Here is a 24,375-nt window from a genome sequence, read left to right on the forward strand (position 1 = left end):
TTATTGGAAATGTGAAAAAGAAACCTGTATAAAATTAATACATTCCCCCACTGGAACAAGGTGCTCAGTATAGAGGCCCATTTCAACACATAGTCTTGGTTTTTACATTACAAACATTATGGGTTTCTGATATTACAATACTTACATTTTTATAAAGGCAGTATGGGCTCTGTGACACCCAGAAACCTGCCCTGTGCTACTGCTGTATGGCCAGGTGAGATGCAGGATCTTGCCAATAAAACCCCTCCATCTCTCCCTCTCTCCCCGCTGTGTATTTTGATAAGACTCCTTTAGCATGGAAAAACTGAATACCAGGCATATTCATTAGCCTAAGAAGACTGTTCCTTCTCAGCCTGCCCAACAGGAAACCACACCGTTTCAGCTGCATATATCTTCTACTCAGAGCAAAACAGGCACATTTTGTTAGTGTAACAATTTTTTTTTTTTTATTTCAGTTACTTTTTCACATAAAACTTTATGTAAGCTACAAAAATCGTGAAATGCAGAAATGGTAATAAAACTGCAAACTTAAAAGTTCAGATAAAAAACATCCATCTTTCCCTGCTAACAATGACCATTTAAAACGAACCATATTGTGATGGATTCATTTAATAAACATACCATACACTTCTCAAAAATAAATAAAGAACAACATCAGAAAAACCAATACTATCAACAACATGACGCATTTAGTAATTTTCTTTTTCCTTGAAAGACATAAATGACATTTCTAGGCACAGTTTTAGGCATTATAGAGGACACAGAGGCAATAGGTTAGTGTGCACTGCGCTGTACAAAAATACAGTCTGAATAAATTACATTGCTAGCCATAAGATTAGACTTCACTTGCCAGTCAGTTCATTGCATGTTTAATAATATACAGTTACATGCTAATCCATATATATCATTTATATTTCAAACACATAGGTCTCTCTATATTTGTTTTTAAAATTTACAAAAGCTAAACGAAGTTGTGCAAGAAATCCAGAAGAGGTGCCAGGTATTTGTCAGCACCGGACGGTATACTTTAAGCTTAAAAAATACAAATAACTAGCCCTGCTTGCAAGTTTGCTATATATATATTTATTCATATATATGTGGAAGAAAAAAAATGGATTTGTTGTGGGAGAGAATCATTTTGCCAGTGAGATAAAGTCCAACAACTGAAATAATGGTGACATGACACAAGCACAACATACAAAATTATTAATTTGTCATACGTACACTCAAGACACAGATATGCATCATTTTTGTGGCTAAAAAAAAAAAAATCAGCATAAAGTTGTATTTGCTTTTAGTTCAGTGCTGAGAAACAGAATGCTTGCTGAAATTTGCAATGGTAAAGGGGAAATAAAGCCACTGCAGTAGCAACCTAAGCTAAAGGTAGGTACCTATGTCCACTTACTAGATGCCCAAACACAAAGGGCTTGAGGAGTCTGAGAGGTGTGTCCTGATAGATTGCATCATCTTCAAGAGGAAAAGCACATGTTGAAACTGAAAATCAAACTTCTGACTCAAATAAGAATAAAGAGCTTTGTCTTTAGGCATTCATGTTTGTAAATTGTTTTGCCTGAACACCTTTCACATTAACAGCCGGTGACTTGCAGAGCACATGCCGTTCATTTGCATTTGCCTTAGGCCTGACAGTTGCTTTCACTCAAACTCTACATACAGAAAAATAATTTGATAAATTAGTGGATAAGATATGGGTTCAGCATTGTACCTTCTTGTCAGCACAGACCAAGTGCCACTCATTGTCAGCACCAAAACACCATCCTCTTAGAAAGGTACAGACGTCTTCTCACAGTGGGCTTCTCTACGCTAACCTAATTCCCATGCCAAACTACAATGTTCTCCATGCTGCTAAATAAAAGCAGAACTACACAGCTGTTCAGAAAGATACAGAGTTAACTATATACTGAATATCTGCCTTAAGTCAGTCTCAGGAAAAAAAGCAGAGTTACAAACGCTCTCTGGTGCCTGTGAAACAACTGGACATAATTTTTCCTCTCCTTTTTGTTCTCCAGGCATTGCCACACAATCCCTTCCATGTCAAGCTATCATTTTGCTCCATCTAATCTAATTAATCACCACTGGTCCTGCAAAGACTGCCGATATGGAATATGCTGCCACGGTAGTAAAAGACCAAACTCCAGAGAGCCCCAGAGTTTTATAAACCTTCTTCATACGTCAGCAATACTCACACAACAACCTCCTAAAGGCAGCCCTGTGGTCCCACAGTCACTGCAGAACCTCAGTGCCCTGTAAATGGTGGCACAGCATGAACACTACCGATGCGATCTTAACATCCAGGAATCCAGGAGTCTTTTCCATGGAACCAGCAAAACCATTTGTGCAGAGGTGGATGTGCAGCCCCAGCATATCTGCTTGTGCAGAGGTCCACATAGAATATATTTTAATTTTCTCCATTAAAAAAAATAGTTATTTCTGAAGATTACAATTGTATAAAAATATGCTCATAATTAATTGAAAATATCCAAATAAGCAAATTGTAAACAAAAATAAAAGTGATGCAGATTAAATATATGTGAAAGTTCTCCCAACTTTATCTTCTATTTCATTTCATGAGTACAGTCTCTGGATGTTTTAAGTGGGAAACATACTAAGCAAGGAATAATCGGATGTACATAATCATCAAACAGTCCATTATAAATTCAGTTTTTAAAAACAAGAGATTACCTCCTGAAGTGCTAATGTTTTCATATGGACATGATGGATTCTCAGCTGTATTCTTGATGATCAGAGACATTCAGAACCTAACTAGACTTTTAAAAAATGGCAGTTTTTTAATTTTCAACAGGCTTAGAAAAGAATTTTTAGTAAGTATTAAATTACACATGGAATAGCAAGTAGTTTTTTTGTCCAGTTCTACCTTAACTTGATGTGAACTTTTAAGCATTTCCCATAACACAGAGTCTGTACAAGGGCATATACAGAAGACAAACCATTTTATGTTTATTTTGTAACACCAACCAAAATTGGGGGTACCAATCCAAGACTTTCCAGAATGTGTACAACGTTAGTATTTTAATCACTGCATCACAGCTCATATTATAATTTTAAGACAAATTGTCTCTCTCCCTCTGCATAAATATCTGCATTATATATATTCATTTATACTAACAAATACCTTTCAAAAATATAACTGAACTTGTTCCATATGCATTCTTTTCATGATAATGTTTGGAAGTTAAATGGTTGCTTAGGACAACTGCAATTCATTCATAACTTTCAGATGCCTGAGGGACAGACCAGGTCTTTTCCCACTCCCCCTTACCTCCACCCCTCCAGCAAAATACTCAAGAGCTGAGATAATTTCCAACTACACAGTCAGAAGTCTGGTTTGGACTTCCTTCAACAATCTGCTACAGCTGGCACGGTGATGTTGAATTCATGAAATCCTGTGCGGGTTGGTGGCTTGTTTGGGTTTTCCTTTTTTTTTTTTTCTCCCAGAAGACTGTTGAATGCAGATATTAGACAAGTCATTAACCAGTTACATTCACTTCCCTCAACACAGTCACTTGCAAACTAATTTCTTAAGAGTGTTTTTGAGCAAGTAACAAGGGACCAACACAGCCTATTGTACAAGATGCCACTGCCTGCTTATCAGACCTCTGAATCCTCTATGATACAGGGAAACTTCTAAATGGAGCCTATACCAGCTGCTCCCCTGAAGGCAATGGCAGATGCTGGCATTGCATTCTCATTCCAACTAGTTTTCTCACAATGATCGCTGTGTCACGTAGATCCTTTTGCTTGTTGTCAGGAAAAATGAAGCTTACGTATCAGCAGCTCGCAGCATCTGCCTGTGTAAGATCAGTAATCCTAGTGTTTGCAGTTCTTTTAAATGGTTGTAAAAGCTGGTTACAGTGTTCACACCCAAAAGGCAAAGGCTATTTTATCAACAGAGCAGACTGTTTGGTGCTCCACGAGTGTTCTAAAAAAACTGTGAGCTAGAAAAGATGGGATAATCCTTTTTTTTTTTTATTTTTCTTCTCATTAAATGATTCTAGTAATAGTCTTCATAGTTCTTAGGGTTCAGGCAATAAAGAATGGCACCCCCAAATGAAAATATAGTTGCACCCCATGCCAGGCCATAGCCCCAGTTGAACTCATGGTATATTTTCAAGCTGACCGTTTCGATGAACTTGATCGGGTAAAGGACTAAGCTGCAGACCTGGAGAACAACTGGAAGAGAAAAAATAATACAAATGTCAAAAGAAGCCTTAATTTTTTTTCCCTAAAACAAGGAAAACATCACATATCTGAAATTAACATATAAAATGCTCCTGGTGAGTTTTTAGCTTGGAAGTACTGTTCTTTTTGAATTACCTTCCTTTCGCTCACAGGCAACACAGCAGCTCTTCCATATTCCCTCGCTGATGAACAAATGTTACTGCTATGGTATAATGACAATCCTTCAAATGTCCACAAAATAAACAGCAAAAGGAATATTTTCTGTATTCCTTTCTGTCTCTCTGTTTTAGTTTGCAGTCATTATTCTTTCCATAATAGCAAAACTTGTTCTGTTGCCATTATAAATAAGTCAAAACGAGACACAAGAATAAACCAATATTAAGAAATATAGCTGAGAATCAAATAATTTCCTTAGCCTAGAAATAATTCACTGTAGTAGGTGATACATATTTATGCTCAGTAGACATTCACTGAATTACATATTTCATATGCATTACTGTATAGTATAATCAGAATTAAGGATGTTGTCATGCAGAATACCAAGGAATCTATAAAGTTTGATCAGTCACTAAACTTCAAACTGGCAAAACGCTGCCTTATATTACAGATTTAGGGGGTGGGTCAGAAATGTTTTGTGATGAAAAAAAGCTAATAAAATAGATAAAATCCAAGGCAATAAAAAAACCTTCAAAATCATTATTTCCTACAGCACTGTCTCAGAGGTCAGATCTGCTGCAGCCCGATCCACATGTTTGCAGGGGAATTCAGCAAAGCTGTTAATTATTGTGCTACGTTAAAAAACCCCACATACAGTAACTTGAAAAATACAAAGACGAAGAACCTTCATTTTCATAAGATTATCTCATTTTCATGGGCATCCATTCTCTTTTAAATTCAGACTCACTGTTAACAGAATACTGGGACAACAGTTTACAAGGTGAGCAGGTGAAAGCCACACTTGTTCTGAAGACAAGAACAAGCTGTATGATATAGTGATTCTTCAGGCCTCTTGTTCTGCCACCCACAAAAGATCAAACATCACAGGAATCATCCCTTTTACCCCTCAAATACATGATATGTCCCATCACAGTGCTCCCTTCCATCATTTAACAGTAGCAATTTTAAAGACTTCAGCACATAACCATCCCTGCAAAACACCCCAGGCCCTGTCTACAGCCAGGTCGGGAACACACACACGACTAAGCATGTGCTTAAAGTACTTGCAGGCCTGATGCAGGTTCGGATGACAAAGTTCAGTGGTATGCAATATAATGCCATAATGACTACTTTCTTTAACATTTCCTGGATTATTTTTTACAGTTTCTTAGGTGTTGTAAGAGGAACAGATGCAATTTGAGAAGTGTTACAAAGCCAGTGCCAATATAAAATGCCAGTGGATAAAAGGGAGGAAGACTACTTTGGACCACAGAAGCTGTTCTGAAATTACACTGAGAAATTACAGGAAAATAAAAAAGCAGTAATTATATTCTCCCACTGCTTGAACACCTTGCACACTTAAAATCTCTCATTTGCCTTCTCACTCCCACATGCATCTTCAGTGTTGTCAAACTGGCCCCTTTCATTAGCCCTGGAGACTGAAGCTCACCTGTCCTATGGACAGGACTCGTATGGGGAGATGATTTCCCATGTTCATTAGACCCTCTATAACACTTCATAAAAAACTCATTGGAAATTCCAGCTCTCCCCACCTTAGCCTACAGACTAATCTTTGGACTCTTACTCGAGACCAACAACCTGAATAATGTTTGCTTAGTGGATTTTCTGATGGGGATACCAAAATCCACAGGATTTTTTTTTAATTCTACAGTTATTGAAGTGTTACTTTATGTTATTCCATTTTAATATAATTTTTTTGTCTGTCAGCTAACAAAATACTGCTCCACACTGGAGAAACTTTGGCAGGATATACTAGAGAAAGCACCTACTCGTATGAAAAGATTATGCATTCCAATTCTGTATAATGACAGCATCACTATACCCAAAAGCACCTCAACATATGCTCAGCTTTCAACACATCTTTAAGACCATTCAAAGTCAATAAGGATTTCCAAAGATGTATGGAAACAAACAACTTTTTTTAGTGACTTCCTGAACTGGGATGCAGCATCTCTGCTGAGTCAATACAGAAACTGCTCCGTCTGTGTCTGTGTCAAGTGCAAACCAAGGCAACTCTCCACCTTCCCCAGTGTAACATATGAAGTATGCTTAACTTCAATCTACAGATTGGACTTGTCAAAACACAACAAAAAAGTGATTCTCTTGGAAGAGGAACATGCTAAAGCAGCAACACTCACAAAAGGGGGTTTTGACATTTTTATACTTCCTGCTTTTGCTACTACTGGTCCAGCTACACGACTGCAAAACTCAAAGGAAGTGCTGGCAGCAATTGGCTGGTGGGAACAGCCACAGTACAGAGCACTGTCATCACTTTGCACTAATTTTGCCTTCTGTCATTGTTTTTCCCTGTAGAGCAGGAAGGGAGCTGTGTAAGCGAGAAACAACAGGCAGCGAAGTTATGAGAAATGACCAGTATGACCCAAAAAGATGTTGAAACCAACGCCTGCAACTACTGACCTGCTTCTAACGAATTTAAAGGAACTCCATGCTATGTTGGCCTGCTTTAGGGAAGCATGTACAAACTCTCTTCAGAAGCACTAGTCTTTTTCCGTAGAAACAACGGGTTGCAAAGGAAATCTTAAAAAATCTGCTACTCGAATGATATTCGAGAAAGGCTAATCATCTCAAACTGGATTGCTCACTTCAAATGTAGACCCATTTTTATGACTAGCACAATGATGCTTGCAGTATGGGAACAGGAATATTAGTTTTATTCCATTTACATGAAATATAAGCAGTTATATGTTCTCACTGCACTAAACATGCAGAAGTCTAAACAAATGCTTTAAAACTAGGAAAATATAATTTCAGTCATCTTTTTTTTCCTTGTTCAAATGTTTGACTACAACACTTTTGATATCAATCCCCACACACACACACTCTTATGGTGCGGCTTTCTAATTGATCTGTAATTATGAAAGTAGTGGTTCTGGCTAGTAAGTTCTGCACTTCTGTTCTCTACACCATTCCTCCCATTCCTCCTGATAATTTCACATGAGTAAAGCACTTCTTTAATAACTAATAGGTGTTGCACTTTCAAAGATTACCAGAAAATGTAGCTGCAGCAGTGACAGAAAAAAATCCGTCTTTTTTAGTATCAGGCAACCTGGCAATAATGAAAATGGACACAAATCTCAGTTTCAGAGATTCTGGATGGACATCAGCCAAAAAAAAAAAAAATCATAAGGAGGGTAGTATGGGTCAAGGAGAACATGCTTGGAAAGGCTGTGGAATCTTCATGCTTGAATTTTTTCAAAACTGGTCCAGACAATTCTGTCGCTGTCAGTGACCGTTCTGCCTCAACAAGGAGATTGGACTACATGACCTACAGAGTATTTTTCACAATAGTATTTCTTTGATACTATGACTCTTTTTGCTGCCCTCTAGCAACTTGTACTATATCCTACTTAAGTCAGTCCTACTCTTTCAGACCATTTGATCAACTTCTCAAAATCAAATTCTGTCTTCAAATGTATCTGCAACTTTTTCTAGCTTCACTGTAAAATTTGAAAAAATAAACTTTTATTCTATCTTCCACATCATTATGACAATAGGTAATACCACAGAACTCAGGATTCAATCCAGCTGGACTGTGCTCTGACTCTCTGTCAGAATTAAAAACTATATCCTCTAAATATTCTCCAAATATTATCTGCCACCATTTTTTATTACTCTGTCACCTGTAATACTTTCCCTTAGCCACTGTTTCCCTAGCTTGCATATAAAACCATCTTATGAAATGTGTTAAAAGCTTACTAACCTCAACAGGTTATTCTCCCAAACATTGCTACATTTGTTAAGCACCAGAAGGCAAACTTTTTTTTCCTGTTATGGACTTCCAACAGGTAGACTTTCTCTTTCTGACCCAAAATTAAGACTCGGTTAGCGCTTAGTTATCCGGTAAGTGCGTCATGAAACTCCTATACTGACATGTTTGTGAAATGGTGCTTTGAGGATGCAGTTTTCAGAGCCAGTCTGGTTCATGAGCACTAAGATATCCCAGCAAGTACATAAGCTAGTGACTTCTACCAGACCAAAGAGCTGTCTGAGCCAAGGCGGCTCCAGAACGTCCTGCAACTGTCTCTCTGTGCACGCCACATTTTTCCATTACCTGAGGTATTCCTGTTCCTCTCACCATTAAAATACATACTGACAGTTCTGTGAAAATACATTCACAACTCTTCATTACTTGCTGGCTTATTCCGAAGTGTCTAGGTTGAGGGGGTTTTTTGTCCATTTGCTTTCTCATCTCTTCCAGTTCTAGTCAGTCAATCTTCTCCCTCACCTACAGAGTTGCTAACTGAAATCTGAAACTGAGGGGGAAAAAAAAAATCAAACCATGAAGGAAAAAAATAATCCTGGAGCCAACTGTTTGGACTCTAAAGCACACTTTTCCATTTTGTCCTTTCTTCCACTCAGAGACATTTTCTACCTGACACCCACACAGATCATTCAATGTCTCTGGGCAATTCATACTATGTCATTTTTCCAGAGGCAGCTGGTAGACTCCTAACCAGAGTCATATAGAATATTTGGGCTAAACGACCAATACATTTTCCTCTTAGATGCAACAAAGCACTAAACCCCCCCTACCACCTACCTTTTGTAGTAAAGACTAGAACTAATTTTATGCAGAGGAGAACAGATTAAACTTTAAGACAAACAGTAGAATTTGGGGAAATCTTTTCTTAGGGAAAGTTGTTTTTTTTTTTCTTAGTACAAACTTAACTACATACTAAATGAGCAAGTTGGAAGACAGGCAGTGTATGGTTGAACAATTACCAAGTTACTACACAATGTTATGAGAAATAAAGTCAAAAGCCAAATACGAACCCACTACAGAAACTGAATAATCCCATTTTCTTCAAGGTTAACTGCCCAGCATGCTTTAAAATCTCAGAATTAACACTAAATTTTAAAACAATGGTACCAGTACTTTACTCATTCAACGAAACCAATGTGACACATAGAACAGAACCAGACCACTTCCATCGAGGGAATCTAATCCCAGGTTGCTTTCATTTCCGAAAAGGAAATGTAATCTACAAATATCTCTTCAGCACATAAAAGTGCATCTTGAAGGATTCAGCGGCTCCATCAAGGTAAGGTTAACACCAGGGGGCAGCAGGAGCCTTCCCCGGAGCTCTGCTTCATCCCAAACATCCTGCATTTCTGTGCTCTTATCCTTTCATATCCTTGTAAGTGGCTTTTTTTAATACATCCCCAAGACTAGGTTCTGTCATCCTCTTCATTATGGGCTATCAGAAGGGGCTTAAGCTGCTGGCTCCAATGCAGATATGAGTGACAGGATGAAGGCAGACCATGCTTGGTGAATCTCAGGAGAATCTGAGACATCCTTGCTGATGAAGCCCCAGAACACCAAAATGTACAAAAGGAGATGATTTGATATTGTAATTGTACCTCGCTGGACCAGTCTTACAGAAAATTCAGATTCACAGGTCTCCCTTAAGATTTTGCGATAGTTTATATAAACTGTTCCATTTTCATGTTTTTTAAACCAAGCAGGGACTACACTGTGACAGCTTGTTAAATTAATCACTAAGTAAGCAAGATGACACTATGAAATTAATTCCTTATGGCACAGGGGCATATATAAACACCTTGCAAGATAATCCTATTTAGAGTTTCCAGGGTTCATCTTTGGGCATTAATATGCCTATTTTAAAATTGTAAAAGGAAAAACATTAAGATAAAAGTGGCTTTGCATGAAGAATAAAAACGGGGACACCAAACAGAACAAAATCACAGATTAAAAAGGGTATTTTGAGATTTATCCTCTGTAGTTTCCCCCGCTGCATGAAATTCACAATACAATAAATACAATGCAAATAAATAATTGTTTATGAACTAATAATAGTGCAACTGCAAAAGTGATTTATGCTCTGGAGAACCTATATCCTGCAAAATCTCACCGGAGTTAACACAGAAGTAAGCCAAACATCTCTGAATCAGTATGCAGAACAAGGCATGTTTTCTTCACAAAAGAGAAGCTGCTCTCATGAAACCATTTCAGTGGTGCCAGTGCTCACCTGCAGCAAAGAGCATGACTGCAACTGGTCTGTAGAACCGCCTCCGAGATCCCACGCAGATCGAGATCAACCCAACCAGGAAAGCTATGAGAATAATGGCAGCACCACCCAACAGCAAAGCCAGAGTAGCTATCTGCCAGTCTAGGGGGAAAAAAAAAAAGAGAAAGGAAAAAAAAATTAATTTCAGCAAAACAAGCCCACAGACCTGACAGAAACAGCAAAATATGAGGAACACAGAGGCTGCATCAAGGCTCAGGTAAATAAACAGCTGTGCCTTGAATTTCTTTTCCCCTCATTAGTGAATCACCTTTATAAAACAGATGTAACTCAGAAGCAAAGTGCCACAACCTCCCACACTCACTCAAGGCTTAGTTGGCCTCACTGGGATTTTGTCTTGAGTAAAACTGAATAATTTGGTCCCCTGGTTTTTATCCAATTTAGAATGAGAAAGCAAGGCTGGATAAGGATTAGCTAGTGTGTGTTAGCTGACCTTCAGTCTGTTGTAACTTTGTCACAAAAGAGAGTGAAAGTCAAACAGTCAAACCTCTGCTCGAGCTGATTAGGATGACATACTAAGAAATGCATGGAGCCTCACCATACACACCTGTCATTTGGAAAGCACCAAGGCCACTTAATATGAATAATAAAAGTGAGGTAAAGGAAGAAGATGCTCGAAGGAATTTTTAAAAAAATATTCAACACTAAAAAAGAGCTGGAAGTCAAGCCTTTATAAAGGCAGTAACAATCATTAGTTGCAGACCCAGTCAAATCTCAAGCCCATTTTAAAATGTCAGTTATCCTCAAGTGTCAATTCTTCCCCCAAAAGCAACTTCTGCATTTGGCCCAGTGCATTTTTTGGTTATTCTCACACATAATGGATGCAGTTATAAATAACATTCTTGCAGTCTTAAATCACATAAACCAAAATCCATTTGTAAACTGATGACCATGATGGGTCTATACAACATTCAAGATATAACTTAAGAGCTTCTGTGGGATTTTAGAAAGGCATAGGCTTTGTGCAGTCTCTTTTTTGCAGGAGAATATCTAAGACCTTGCCTCTATCCAATAACAGGCATCAAGCTTATCACTACTATTTACCAATTCAGGGAAGATGACATAAAATCAGCTTGTGGGAGAAGGACCTATGGATCCTATGCATCTCATTATTTTGAAAATACTAGCACCCATGTGATACTCAGGATAAAATGTCCAAATGCATTATATAGTTCAAAGAAAATAAGATTAATTATTTCCAAAATAAATTTAGAGATCTTAAGGTTACTAAAATAACAACAACAAAAATGCACATTCTCTTTTGGAAAAGAGTAAAAAGCACTGTTTTAAAAAGCAATGCATTGAGTTTCAAGATGAGTCTAATCTGCTGAAGATACTGACAGTGAAGTTGTGGAGTTTGGGAATGGAATGCTGGCAGTTGTCACCAAAAAGCCTTCATATATCATATGAAAAAGGATGAAAGAGATTGAAAGAAGAAAGTAAATAGAAGAGCTAGAAAGAAAGTGACTTTAAATGTGTGTTTGTGCAAGTACACACATTTATTTTCATTCTTTTCAGAAATCCAGGCATGTTGTTTACTAATACTTTAATTTTTAAGTACTCAACCTTCCAAGCTATTTTACTCCTTCTTTTCTTACTGGACTAAAACCCAAGGCTGGGAACAATCTCTCATTCTCCTACTGTCAGCATGCAATCTCTAATGTCTTTGTTATGTGTCCCACTGCTATACTATTATTATTGGGATGAAAATATGATTTTAGTACTGGATAGAAATGTTATGGAGAGTTGTTTTTAATGCTGACATGATCGTTCAGAAACACCAAATGGTTAGTGTACTGATGATTTAGAAAGGATTCTTCCAATATCAGAGTGCATTACAGATATAAAATACAGAAATAAATAAACAGAATTGACCACTTTGGAACAATATGAAAGAAATCCTTGCACTAGAAAATTACACAGATACGAAGACTAGACACATAAATCCATATTGCACCAAAGTTAAAAGCCATACAAAATTGTTTAAATAAATCAAAGTGCCAGATGGGAGAATTCAGAAACCGAGATTTTTGACAGCCACTACAAATAATAAAATACTAAATGTTATCTTTGCATTAATCAGATGCCAAAGTCTAATGCAAAGGGAAGGTGTGCAACACTGGAGTAGCAGCTAAATGGAAAAAACGTTGAGTATCCTATTACTTTCCAAAACCACATTGGCTAGATCACCAAACAACTGAAAATAACCTAGGTAAAGATAATATAAACATGAGGCTAAAATATAGTTTGACTTCTAGGACAGATAGACATATATGGATTTTATAAAGGTTAAAAAATAAACAAACTACCTTACTATAGTACTGATGTGGGAGGTAGAAGGACAAATGAGTGTTGGAAGACACCTACACTGCTAACTAAAAAAGAAATTACTTGGATAAACAAAATTAATTTCTTGAGTAAGGCAACCTACTCAGTGATGCTGACAGTAGCACAAAACTGAGGCTTTTACTGTTTCACACTCCCAGCCGAGGATCAGGTAGTGAATGCTGTGTTCTGTTGTGCCTGAACTTGCCTATTTATTTTAGCTCCAGCCTCCCTTCAGAGGAGCATACAACACTACCAGCCTTTGCCTTGAGCTGCAGGTGAGTGGGACTTTGGATGAAGAACATTGTGAAGGTCAGACACTAGTGCACAAAGAATACAGGACTAAACTTTCCTGTACTGCCTGCCATGGTAACTACATGTTTAAAATTCTTTGTCACCTTGGAAATATCTTAACTTCCAGCTCTGAAAGCCATTTGATCTGGTGACAAAATAAAGCCTATGTTGGATTAAGGAAGTAAACTCTTCTGCCTGGGTCTTCTACTTGACAGCAATTAATTTTTTTTGATGAAAAATCCAGGCCATTGGACTTTACACAAAATAAAAGAAACATCCAAAGAAAATTGAATCACTACCTCTGAAGGCAGAACACCCTATAAGTCAGATAGCTACAACAATATAACCACATACAGCAAACACAGTTTTCTACAATAAAAATCATTACTGTTCCTCAGACTACCCAAGAGTGATTTATAACACACAGCATTAAAATGGGATCAGCAGACTGCTCTGTTACATAGTGTTACTGGTACACAGAACATAAACATCATAAGCCTACTTTAAGAATATCCAAAATATGCTTCTACCACTTCTAGGCATGCACCAGTCTTGCAAATAAGTCACTATACTCAGTTCAGGAGCCCCAGCAGCTCAGTGAAACTGCATGTTCTCACAGCAATAGAAACATGCATAAATATGAGCAAAATAGGACCTGAGAGATGATAATTATTAGTTTTCTGTATTCAAAACATAACATGGTTACGCTTTAAGAGTGCACATCAGTATTTTTCACTGTACATTGCTGATTTTCTACATTACACATCTACCTCAGAAAAATATTAGGAACTAGTAAGATTTCAGTCACACAAATGTTAATAAACTTTTAAAAAATCTCATAGTCATGCCTCAAATAAGTTGCTTTATTGGTTCAGACTGAAAAGTCTACAGAATGCATAACTTCAGATTTTTTCAGTGTTCTATCTTTTTAGCAATATTTTAAGAATTACACTGATAATACCACCTTATCCCATCTGAACAACCAGAATTAAAACATTTTTGACAGTTGTTAAGTAACTCCAGAGATTTCTTAATAAAAGCCTCACTTAATATATACTATTTTTAGGTCTGCAAATCCCTAAGAAGCATCACAACCATGAGAAATATATACTGCAGTTCTGACAGTGATGACACTGTTTGCATATTTGTAATTATAACAATCTGCCTATTAGTTTAGGGATGTGGGTTTCAATATTTGGAAATATATATATATATATAAATATGAACCTAGGTACTTAACACATATTTCCAAAACATGTATGGTGTTCATTAAAATTACCATCTTCAGTTAGAAACAAAAAACTCCAAAAACTGAAACAATATCATCATGCTTTTGGGGGCTAATTGCTCATACATCAGTCAGGGCCTTTTTGTAAGGACAGCTTGGTCTCCTTGCTCTTTGGAAACTCAGCCTGTTTCTCAGTGATACAGAAGCCCAGTGTCAACTGCACACTGAAATATGTGATTCTCCTCCCTTCTTTCTCTCAAAAGAAATGACCTAAGGCTTTAAGCTGTACAGTAATTTTTAATTAAGAGTAGCTCTATTTGCTCCATTTCTTGGACAAAATAATACTTCAGTACTAGGATAAAATCAGAAAAAAGCCATAAAAGGAGAAGAAAACTCATCAAAGCTCTGAAATTTTTATTTTAATAACTAGGTCCTTCTTTAACATGAGAAAGAGCAATGCAAAAAGCAAGCATTGTCACAGATGTTCTGTTTGCAGCAATGTACCCCAAAATTAAATACTTTATCTGCACGGTATTCTACACTAAAAGAAGTGGTGGGCATAGAAATATACTGTGGAACATGTGAAACATTTGTGTATAGGGCTCTTTCAGACAGTGCATGTGAGCTGAATTAACTTCTTACGAAACAATCAAATATTCCTTTCTTTCATACGGTGGCTCTCCACCAAGTCTCCTTCTCATAAAGGCTAAAGTAAGAAAATACATTCAACTGTTACATGATGAAGGCAATGACTGACCTTCTTCTAGCATCAAGCAAAACCTTGGTATGGAACAAAATGCAACATTCACAGAAGTTTTTCTGATTCATTGTAAAGCTTCTACTTTTCACGTACCTGCCCTCAGCCAATAAACACGCTTAGAAATTGTAATATAGCATTTAATATAAAGAATAATGAATTTGAAAGAATGTGTCAAGCAGAGAAAGTTGAGGCACCCACACATAAGAAATTAAATATAACCCACTCAATATCATAACAATCAACTTAGATAAAGAAGATGGCTAGAGATATTCCTAATTGCTTCATATTCAAACTTAGCCATCAAATAGCCAACAGAAGCTTAAAAAGTGCAGTGATTACATAAAAGCATAAAGGTAGAATCCAGTTTCTAAAAGTGCACTGCACAACCAGTAAGATTTTCTCTTTCTTCAGCACAATCAGATGCACAAACTTCAGTGGAAGGGGAAGCTCCAGTGAATTTGGTGGAAATGCTGAGGTAAAATAAGAACTTTCAGTGGCCATAAATTCTCACATCAAATTACTCCACAGAGAAGTCAGTCCTTTGGAGCCTCACCTGAGCCATAATTATGGCTTTTAAGGAGATTCTCAGATGAATTCAGCTGTGGATGAAAGAGATATTGGCTAAAGCTGGGAAGCCTAGTGTCCGTAAGTTACTTGGTCTGTATTCCTCTGCTCTTGTATAGCCAGCACTGCAAGCAGAGTCTTTTGAGACTCTGTAGCATACACTTCTGCACACTGCAGAGAGAAGCACTTTCTGACAAGATCCATACAAATCCTCCATAAGTTGCTCTAGCTACAGCTTACTACAGTGGAGTTTTGTACAAAAATCACAAGTATTTTCTGCTTGTTGTTGATTAGTGTACTATGCTTACTACTGCTGGCTGCTACACGGACATACTCTGCCTTTTACCTCGTCTTTTTATTTTATAGATTAAGGTTTTTTCTAAAGAATGAAAATTACTTGTGCATGTGGACACTCAGACACTCAAAAGCATTACCAGAGCTATGGAAAATAGCCAGCTGTGGCTGAATGCATCATTTCCTTAAGAAAGAACTCACACACTTCACACCGAGGCTTTCTTCTAAAAGCCATAAATTTGAACACATAAAATAGCTATGTGAGGTCACAAATATGTTAAAAATAAGCTTTTTGAAGACATGTCATTTTCTGCTGTTTCGACAGGAAATTTACTTGTGCTATTCCCTAAGAAATCAGTCTTCATCCACACATAACACATGGGACAAAGTCCTCAATAACCCAAGTCTCACACAACACCCGTGGGCTTAGCGGGAAGACTTTCCCATAGCTCTAAATCAGAAGGACATTGACAACACTCGAAGAGAAATTTAAGCATTTTATTCTGGGTGCCAAAATCCCTAAGTGCCTTCTAAGGATAATTCAGAGGCTCCACATAAGGCATCAGTCATTTTCCATTTACTGTACAAGATGCTTGTAGGATGATTTAGTGTTCCTGATGCCAAGTGGAGAGTCACTTAGAATCAGTCAAGGAAAAAGAGAACAAGCACAGAGACATCCAAAAACCACCCAACTGGGGCAGACCCAGATATGCCTGTGTCTTACAGAGATGCAGAATGCTAATGGTAATGATGACAACCAACTAATGAAAGAGGAAAGGCAAACACCTCCTTGGCTGCCATGTACCAGAGGCTAGAGAGCTTCTCAGAAGCTGCAAGGTCTTTGCTTCCCAGCTCCAGCTCGGACTCAAACCTCTGCTCCCATTTCCCAGAGGGATTTTTTAACTGCTAGGGTAGATTGTAACTCTCTTCTTCTGTCTGCTAGACCTAAGCCTGAAAAAGACGAGCATGAGATTTATAAGGTCCATGAGCAAACAGATGTGAGGGAACCCAAATTTGAGTCTTGCTTCTGAGTGCTTCTTACTTAACTGGTCCCTTCCCACATTCTGTTGCTGTTCATGCACCTTTCCACTGAGGTACAATACTGACCATTACTGTAAGGCAGCCCAGACTCAGGGCTCTCTCACCTTTGAGGGAAAAAGTCCTTAGCAGCCATCCACAGAGCTGCATCCCTCTCGCTTGGACTCCTCCTACGGATTTCCTCTTCTCCACAACAAGATAACTGTGATGAGAGGGGAAGAGGCTGCCTCTTTTCCAGGCTAGATAACAGGCTACTAGCAGGATGCTCCAGGCAGTAGGTACTCTGCCAACTACCCTCCTCAGCCTGGAAAGGGCATGCTTGATAGTCTGGAGGAATAATTAGGCAGCCACTATGCAGACTCCGCTCAGTCACTTTGCAATGAAAAGCAGAGTCCCCCGTGCCATTCACCCAAAGATGGCACTGAGAGTGCAGGGGACAGTCTGCTTCCCAGAGAAGTGAGCAGCACACAAAGCAGAAATGGTTCGTTTCTCAGGGTAGTCCCTACAGCAGCTTTGCATAAAATACAGACTGCGTTAACCTGTCTGATGTCCCCATACCAGCTGCCATGTTCATCAGACACGTGGCTCTGAGGCTGCAGGACTCAAAACTTTCTGTGTGCTTCAGCACCGCCCCAAGTTTTATCTCCCCTCTCTACAGGAGATTGGACTGTACAACAAAAGCAATAGATATGGTAAGCAACTTTACTGCTGTGTAAAAGCAACAGATTTTGCAAGACAACAAAATGGTCCAGTGCCTGGGGGATTACAGGTGTATGAGCACTTTGAAACATAGCAGGTGCTTGCTCATCTGCCCACAGACACATATCTCTCTTGAAGAGCAAAGCTTGCATTCCTTATTTATACAAAATATATACAGTTTGCAGAGGGGTGGGGTGTATTGTACATCTGCTCTGAGCTGTGGCCTGCCTTTATTTCCAAAATCATGGGAGTCAAATCCTTAAAACGCAGCACAACTTCAAGTAAAGAATTAAGTGGTGCCATTATATAGAGCTTTATTTTATCATTTAAAAGGCAATATGCATTATATATCACTTTTGCCAACAAAGGTCTTCAAGACAAGCACAGCATTACAGAAAATCATGTAAGCTATAATTCATTCACAGAATAGTACAGCATGTACTTAGGCATTTCCTCCACTGGATATATGGCATTCTTCTGAGATTAGCTTGCTACTATGCCATTTTAATTATTGGCTATTCATTCATTCAATAAAAATAACAAAAAAAACCCCAAACAACTGCACACACCCACAACTCCAAGGACTTCACATAAACCTGGAAATCTTAGAATTATGTCATTAGGAAAGGAGTGTGGGAGATGTGTTATACAAGCTTCTCATGAAAAGCCCAGCTTTTTTGACCTCTTCTGTATATGCTACTACTTTTTAGCAATCTGAAGTAGCATGCTTTGCAATTGAACAGGAATGTAATTATTTTCCACAGTTACCAGTGTTCTACAAGCAAACTGGCAATCCTCTGCAATTTTCAAAACTCATTCCATTGTTCCTTAAGAAAAACAATTAGCATTTAAAAGAGTTTCAGGAGTACTTCCCATCAAAATGATGGCCTTCATATTACAGAACTGGAATAAGTGAAACACAAAGAAATACATCTGGATGGACTTTACCCCCTCCTCCTGCTTGTTACCTTGAATCTTATGTGGTCAGCTTGGGCCACAAATTAGTAAGAGAGGCAAGATCACTCTATGCAATTCTAAATAGAAAAATCTCATCAAATATTAAAACTACTTGTATTATTCCTAACAGAAGGAACATCTTATTTAATAAATCTTGACACAGTGGGATCACTATTGATTTTACAACTGCAATGAACAACAGCAGTAACAATAACCCATTACAGCTACAAGTCTTTTTTTTTTTTTTTTCTTTTAAGAGTATTATCACTGATAAGGTGTTTGGTGCTCTTGACCTGATCAGATAAACTCATACGAACTTCATGTATTACACATAGATGTGTTCTAACCACATCTCAGCTGGTTGGAGAAGGGTGGCTGAAGTGGAAGCCTCCATCATACTAAAAGGTCCAGACTGCAGAAGAGGAGTGACAGATCTGCTGCACCCACAGAGCATTGCCTTGGGAAGTCTAAGGCTAAAAAAACTGGACCATTTGTAAAAGAGGGAGCAGACCTTAAAATATTCTATCAAGGGCTACTGTGAGGGGTAGTCAACCAATTTAAGGCATTCTGCACAAGTTGAAGAAGCCAAGTAGAAATCAGGTATAAACAGAGTATCAGCCATCATAGAATCACAGAATAATTTAGGTTGGGAAGGACCTCTGGAAGTCATCTAGTCAAGCTCTCCATGGAAAGCAGGGCCAATCTCCAAGTTACACTCAACTTCAAACTTAGGTCAGCTTAATCAGAGTCTTAGAACCTAAGTTTGAAGTAGCATGGCTTTTGATTTTACATCCACCTTCAGATACAGTGTTGGGGATGATTATTAGAGTAATACACAAAATTACAGACTACAGTTTTCAAAACCAGAGGGAATGTTTTATTCATTCCTCTTTACATTGTATGAGCCATTTTTTTCAGGTTAGTAAAATTACATTAGTTCTTCTTATGTTATTTTACAGCAAACTACCAGCCTTGCTGAGCTTTTTACAAATACATGTCAACATCAAATCTGAGCAATGATCCAGATCTTCTAATGAGGAAGCTGCTTTTGAGCTAGCAATTTCCCCTTGGAACAACTCCTTAAATTCCAAACAAGGAGATACCATCCAAGACTATTCAGGCATGTCAATTCAGATATCTGCATCTAATGTATAATTAAGGTTAAGCCCCTTGAAGTGCTACCGAATGAACAGCCTCTGATGCTATTTTTATTTTAAGAACAAATTAGAACAAAATTACAAGCATAAAACTAGACTCAAGTTGTTTACTGCACTGTGCTGTAAGCTAAGCTTACCTTCATGGTTTGTTCATCACAAAGTTTAAACACATCCAGAGACCCTGTTGCTCGAGAATGTTTTGTCTTTCAAACGCTCATGGACAGTTCTAAAAGAGCACAATATTCTTAAAGAAAACTGAATGTTGCATAAGGAAATACACAGGTTGTAAAGTAACAAAGCCATTTACCCCCACATTCACCAGAATGAATATAGTTAATCAGTACAAAACCATTCAAATGTATTTTTATATATGCTGTTTTCACAGTAAACTGAAATGCTGCAAAGGAGCCACTGTTTTCTATGAATAGCATATAAATGTACTGAAGTCAAAATACACAATCTTTACCTGCAGATCAGATTCTATGGAGCCATTTATTTCTTCCACATCATATATGTCTATTTTTGATTTAAAGAGCTATAATGGCTGTAGTCTATTGCAGAAATTCAAATTTACTGTTATTAATTCTGCAGGAAGAAGACAAGTACCTGTACAGGTAGAGACACACCAAGCAGTTGTAAATGGGATGCATTCAATTTTAATGCTGTGAAAGACAAATATTCCTAACATAACTCTTGATAAATCTGTAAATGAACCATCATGAATTAGATATAATGCATTTCAAATAAGATCTAAAAAAAAAAAAATTGTTTAAAGACACATGAGTTTAAAATAGAGCTGACCTAAAGACAACTTGTGCATTAGCCAAGTTAAGCTTTGATCATAGAAAATAGTTTTATGCCCAGACAGCTGGTGAAACTTTACAGCTGCATTTCTGGATCTCAAGATTTTATCACAAAGCTTTCCACATTGGCAACTTTGCTAGTTTTTTCAGCTCCTGAAGCTGCTGATAGCGGGAATTTTAGAATTTCATCTAGGGAAGAAGAAGACAAGGGTTATGCAAGAATACCTTTCTAGCTCCTGCACTTACAAAAAAAAAAAAAAATTGCTTGCAAGTTATAAAAAAAGCCATTGGAACAGTGAAAGAACGAATGTGAGAATACATACTCCAAACACTAGCAATGCTCACGGAAAAATGAGGGATTATTTCTGGCTATAACAGCCAATGCAATTGTGCTCTGTACATTTCCTTCTGCTCTCCATTACCAAGTTGCCCTTTTGACAGCAGACAGGGGTCCTACATCTAATTACAACAAAAGGTTTTAATTAAACCTCAAATATGCTTTAACAGCTTCTAGCAGGAGCTTGCCCTTGATGATGCCACTTGAGGTGCTCTCCTTCAAGGGATGATGAAGTAAATCTCTTAAAACCATGGGTGAAGATGCCTTTTTTCCTGTGTGTATTACTGCTTTTCACAGCTAGCTAGCTGCAAAGCTGCCTGCACCGGTATCAAACTAAAAGAGCTTTTCCCTGTGGGAGCTCTCCACCATCTCCAAAATACACTGCTTGCTAGATTCTCAATGTAAGAGGAAGGTGCACTTAAAATATGAAGGCAAGCACACAGAATGGTTTCAAATGTAAGCCCAATCCAACTTGGTGAACTTACTGGGAGTCCTCCTGCTGACTTTAATGGCATTGCAACACACCAGCAGAAGGCAAAGAGAACGGTGCAGTTTCTCATATTTCAGGTCTGCTCAGAATGCAGCATTGTGTGCCAAACATGAGGAAAGTGAAGGGCTTGTTCCAGTCACCTCAAGTAAAACAATCATTCACTTCTTCACCAGTAGCTTGTGAAACCTGCCTCCACTAGACTGGAAAGTATCTGAGAAAAATGGGTAAAGCTCATTCAAGGAGCTTGAATAAAACTGGACAGGCAAGAATCTGGGCACATGACAGTAGAAAGCACCAGGAAAGGACAGATTTTCAACACATAGCATCCAACAAAACTATGTTTCATTCCTATCCGTCCTCACCCATTCATCTTCCACCTTCCCACAAACAGACAGGTGACCAGTAGAGGAACACGAGAGATTACTGTCCTTTTATGCTGTTCCATGAGCTGTCCTGCTTTTCTTAACGTCCCACTTTTGTGTGTATGTGTGTCTACATACGCATGCGTGACAGGGAGAGATGGATCGAGGGGGGAGCCCAATAAAGTGTGTGCGGAGTCGGCGGGGGGGGTGGGGGGGAGGGATTTGAAGCAGGTTCTCATTCAAGCCATTTGAAAAGTCTTTCTGCAATCAAGGGGATACTATTTCAGGAGACAGGGAGAAGGGGCAAAGGATTCACGTTGCTAAGGAGACACGTAGAAGCTGACATTCCTACATAAATTTCCATTTATACCAGGGGAGAAAAAGAAAGCACTCCAAACTTTTTGTAGATGCCCTGGTAACTGATTGAAACCGGCGTTTCTTTACAATACATTTTGGTGTTATGTGATTTAAAACAAAATCCCAAACAACATTCAAACCCGTAAATATTACTGCACACGACAGAAAAATAAAAATAAGCCCAGCAGTAAAGGAACCTGTGCAATTCCTACTCAAGCAGAAATCAGTTATTTCCCAGGACCTATACACAGACGTCAGAAGAGAGAGGAAAACAGAGCACATCTAGAATATAGTCAGTCCCTTGTCTTCCTTCCCAAGATAAACATCTTGTCCCTGCACGATTTACCCAACCAGAGAGCACAGCCATCCAAATGGATGATTTAGCGAGGGAAGTGTGTGTGTGTGGAGGACAGGGAAGGGGATGAAAACGATGTGGGGGAAGGCTGGCTGCATTTGTCAGTGTTTCTACTGGGGCTCCAGAAGTTGCTATCAGGCATAAAGTAAATAAAACCGCCCATGAAAACCAAAACAATTACCATACTACAAAAGAATTTACTGAAAAATATTCAACAGGCAGCTTGTTTTAACATTCACAACCTGTTTTTGAAGTACTCCAAGCAATAGTGAAATGACATGAAAAAAAATAACAAAGAACTAGAAAGGTGAAGAGCGAATGAGCATCAAGAAATCACAACGGGGAGTGTGGCATGAAGGCAAAGGAGCATGAAAGACGATGGGAAGATCAGTACCTGCTAGAGAAAGACACACACAAGCAAACCCGGGTTGATGGAGAGAGTCAGAGCCCAGGCATCTCCACTCTGGACAAACAACCAGTTTTGGTTTAGGAAGCCCCAACTTTCCAAGACCAGTGACTTCAAGAGATGGGTGCGGAGGGGAATTACAAGATACTCGATCCCAAACAGCTTCTCACTGTATAGGAAAGCCGCCACACGGAAAAATAATCAAAACTAGTCCAAACTCGGGATCTTTTGTGACAACATCGAGTCAGATACGGAACCATTCATCCCTTTCGCTCACAGAAGCCAGCCCCGCATCTCTCCTGCCCTCTGGGCCATCTCGCGTGCAGAGGGACGAGCCGAGCGCGGCGCTCCCCTCCAGCACACGCCGCTCGCAGGGACCGCCGCCGCCTCCGCCCCAGCCCGCGGCCGGCGAGATGCGGGCTCGGAGTCGCGCAGCCTGGGGAGGGCAAGCGCCGGGACCAGGCAGGCAGGGAGAAGGAGGAAGAGGATGAGGACGGACGAAAAGGCTCGGGAAGGGAAGGGGAGGGGTGCGGAGGGCGGGAGGACAAAGGTGCCGGTGACTTTTCCCGGCGCGGGGAGCAAGGGCGGCAGCGGGCGAGGCGGGGAACCAGCATGGGCAGCGGGGGTGGCGGGGCAGGTCCTCGGGCACTGCTCCCGTCCGGGGATAGGGGTGGCTGACCCTGGGAAGGGGCTGCGATACAGTCCAGAAGGAGGCAAGGGTGAAGGAGAGGCATCTTGGGAGATGCTGGTGGGGCAGCCAGGGCAGCGGGAGGGGGAATAATTCTCAGTGCCCGGGGAGCGGGAGGCGGCCGAGAAGGGGGGAGAGGCAGCAAGGACCGAAGGAGGGCCGGGCAGGGGCCGCAGAGAGAGGACAGCAGGCGGCCGGGGCGCTGAAGGCGGAGGGGAGCGGAGCGGGGCCGGGGGTACCCGGGGGGGTCCAGGGCAGCCGTATCTCACCGCTGTGCAGCGTCGACTCGCAGAGCCAGCTGTCCAAGTTGCCGGGCTTGCGGCAGGACTCCCAGAGGGACAGGTAGTACTGGTGGTCCGCGGTCACCCAGGCGGGGCTCAGCACCGCTCCCAGGTCCAGGCACAGCGCCAGAAAGATGCACACCAGCCCCACCAGCTTCAGCGGGGTTAGCACCGAGACGCGCACCTCCTCCATGCCGCTGCCGGCCGAAGCCATGGGGGCCCAGGGGAAACGAGGAGGAGGAGGAGGAGGAGGTGGTGGACGCGCTGCCGCCGGCCCCGAGGGGAACAGGAGCGAGAGCCCAGCTCCGCGCAGAAGGGGCGGGCGGAGGGAGAGGCAGCGAGACCAGCGCTGACTAACGGCGGGGAGAGGCTCTCGCAGGCGGCGGGCAGGGCAGCGCCGCTCCCTCCCTCCCTGCGCTCCCGCCCCGGTGTATCAGGTGCAGCAGCTCCCCCCAGTCCCTCCAGCGTCGCCCGCCCCGGCCCGGCCCGACGCGCTCCTCCCTCTGCCCGCCCCTGC

The 24,375-nt window shown here is 40.0% G+C and overlaps 1 protein-coding gene across 1 annotated transcript; it reads right to left on the minus strand.

The window, feature by feature from the left end:
• Positions 1–418: 418 nt before the first annotated feature.
• On the minus strand, positions 419–24,375 carry TMEM47 (transmembrane protein 47). Its single transcript, XM_064646843.1, has 3 exons — positions 23,847–24,375; positions 10,407–10,547; positions 419–4,209 (listed from the first exon to the last, which is right to left on the minus strand). The coding sequence occupies exons 1-3, from the start codon at positions 24,070–24,072 to the stop codon at positions 4,031–4,033; spliced, it is 546 nt and encodes a 181-aa protein (XP_064502913.1). The 5' UTR covers positions 24,073–24,375; the 3' UTR covers positions 419–4,030.

This window comes from Pseudopipra pipra, chromosome 2 (genome assembly GCF_036250125.1).
Source record: "Pseudopipra pipra isolate bDixPip1 chromosome 2, bDixPip1.hap1, whole genome shotgun sequence".
Lineage (NCBI taxonomy): Eukaryota > Metazoa > Chordata > Aves > Passeriformes > Pipridae > Pseudopipra > Pseudopipra pipra.

Excerpts from the sequence above, each read along its gene's own strand:
- TMEM47 (XM_064646843.1), bottom strand. The coding sequence starts at position 24,072 with ATGGCTTCGGCCGGCAGCGGCATGGAGGAGGTGCGCGTCTCGGTGCTA. Across the intron at positions 10,548-23,846 it reads CGAGTCGACGCTGCACAGCG|ACTGGCAGATAGCTACTCTG; the intron begins GTGAGATACGGC and ends TTTTCCCCCTAG. Across the intron at positions 4,210-10,406 it reads AGTCATGCTCTTTGCTGCAG|TTGTTCTCCAGGTCTGCAGC; the intron begins GTGAGCACTGGC and ends TTTCTCTTCCAG.